Genomic DNA, 1,128 nt, shown 5'->3' with positions numbered 1-1,128 from the left:
GGGGGGGGGGGGGGGTTATTGAGAAAGCCAAGTGTTCTCCGAACCTGGTCCTCTCGATTAAAAAACCAACCACACAGACAGCTTTGTTCATACATGGCTTAGTGAAAAACCAACCAAACAGCCCCATAGTTATTAGAAAAATATAAAAATTGTAAAATCTTTTTGTCAGTTGCTTTGTTTTGTGTGCTCGTGCATAACAGGTCGGTGCCATTTTGCATGGCTTTTGATATAGCCAAGTATAAGTATTCTCCTTTCTATATAAACCATTTGTCTATCACATTTGCTTTCTTTGTGTTGTTCACAATTGATATTACCATTTGAAGGAATCCGTTTTGTGGCTTCGGAAATGTGGATTGAGGAACTACGATCTATGAAGCTGTGTCGTACCCCGGATGTGGCTCATTTTAGACAATATTGTGGAGGTGTTTTTGTTGATTATAAAGTAGTTTGTAGTTCCAGTCCCAGAGTGATATCTGGATTCTGGGTAGGACCAGATGTTGAAGATGGCTGGGGTTTTGTTGAAGCTGTTGTAAATCAAATATCTGATTTTTGATTATTTTCTAAATTCTTTGTACCTGTTTTGATTAATGTAGAGATGACCATTGCAGACTTCGGTTGGATCGGGTTGGATCCAACCTATTTTTGTCTAACAAGTCTAATATAGCAAATTTTATCCCCTTATTTGCGGGCTTGATAACTATATAGACTCCTAGTGATGCACAAGATGGGGACTTCTTTGATCCTGGCCTTCCAAGCACGTTTTCCATTTAGGGGGTGTTTGGGAATTGGGATTGCTTATTTGAAACAACTTATGTTTTTCTATAAAAGTCACTATCAACTTATTATAAGTTAGAATGTTTTAACTTCTTCAAAAAAAAATTATTACCGGTTTGATACCAGTATAAGCTGTTTATCTAAATACTCAAAAGTGTTTATTACCGGTACCACACCGGAATAAGTAAATAAGTTATTTTCATAAGCAATCCCAAACACACTTTTATAAAAAAGTCTTGGGCTTTTTGAAGTCCGGGCCCATGTAAAAATTATCTAGATCGACCCTTTTTATGACAAACTTTATCGGGTTTAAAAGAAAGTAATTAGGCCTATCAGGCTTTAAGACCTAATGTG

The 1,128-nt window shown here is 36.7% G+C and overlaps 1 protein-coding gene across 1 annotated transcript in view; it reads left to right on the top strand.

The window, feature by feature from the left end:
- The window catches only part of LOC112501063, a 5,697-nt gene extending 5,047 nt beyond the window's left edge, over window positions 1-650 (top strand). The window contains exon 4 of the mRNA XM_025104711.1: window positions 324-650. Within this exon, the coding sequence (XP_024960479.1) occupies window positions 324-553 (230 nt within the window). The 3' untranslated portion in view covers window positions 554-650. The remainder of the gene's footprint in view (window positions 1-323) is intronic.
- The last annotated feature ends 478 nt before the right edge of the window (window positions 651-1,128 follow it).

This window comes from Cynara cardunculus (genome assembly GCF_001531365.2).
Source record: "Cynara cardunculus var. scolymus isolate 2C chromosome LG 17, CcrdV1, whole genome shotgun sequence".
Lineage (NCBI taxonomy): Eukaryota > Viridiplantae > Streptophyta > Magnoliopsida > Asterales > Asteraceae > Cynara > Cynara cardunculus.
This window is presented reverse-complemented; position numbering and strand designations above follow the sequence as displayed.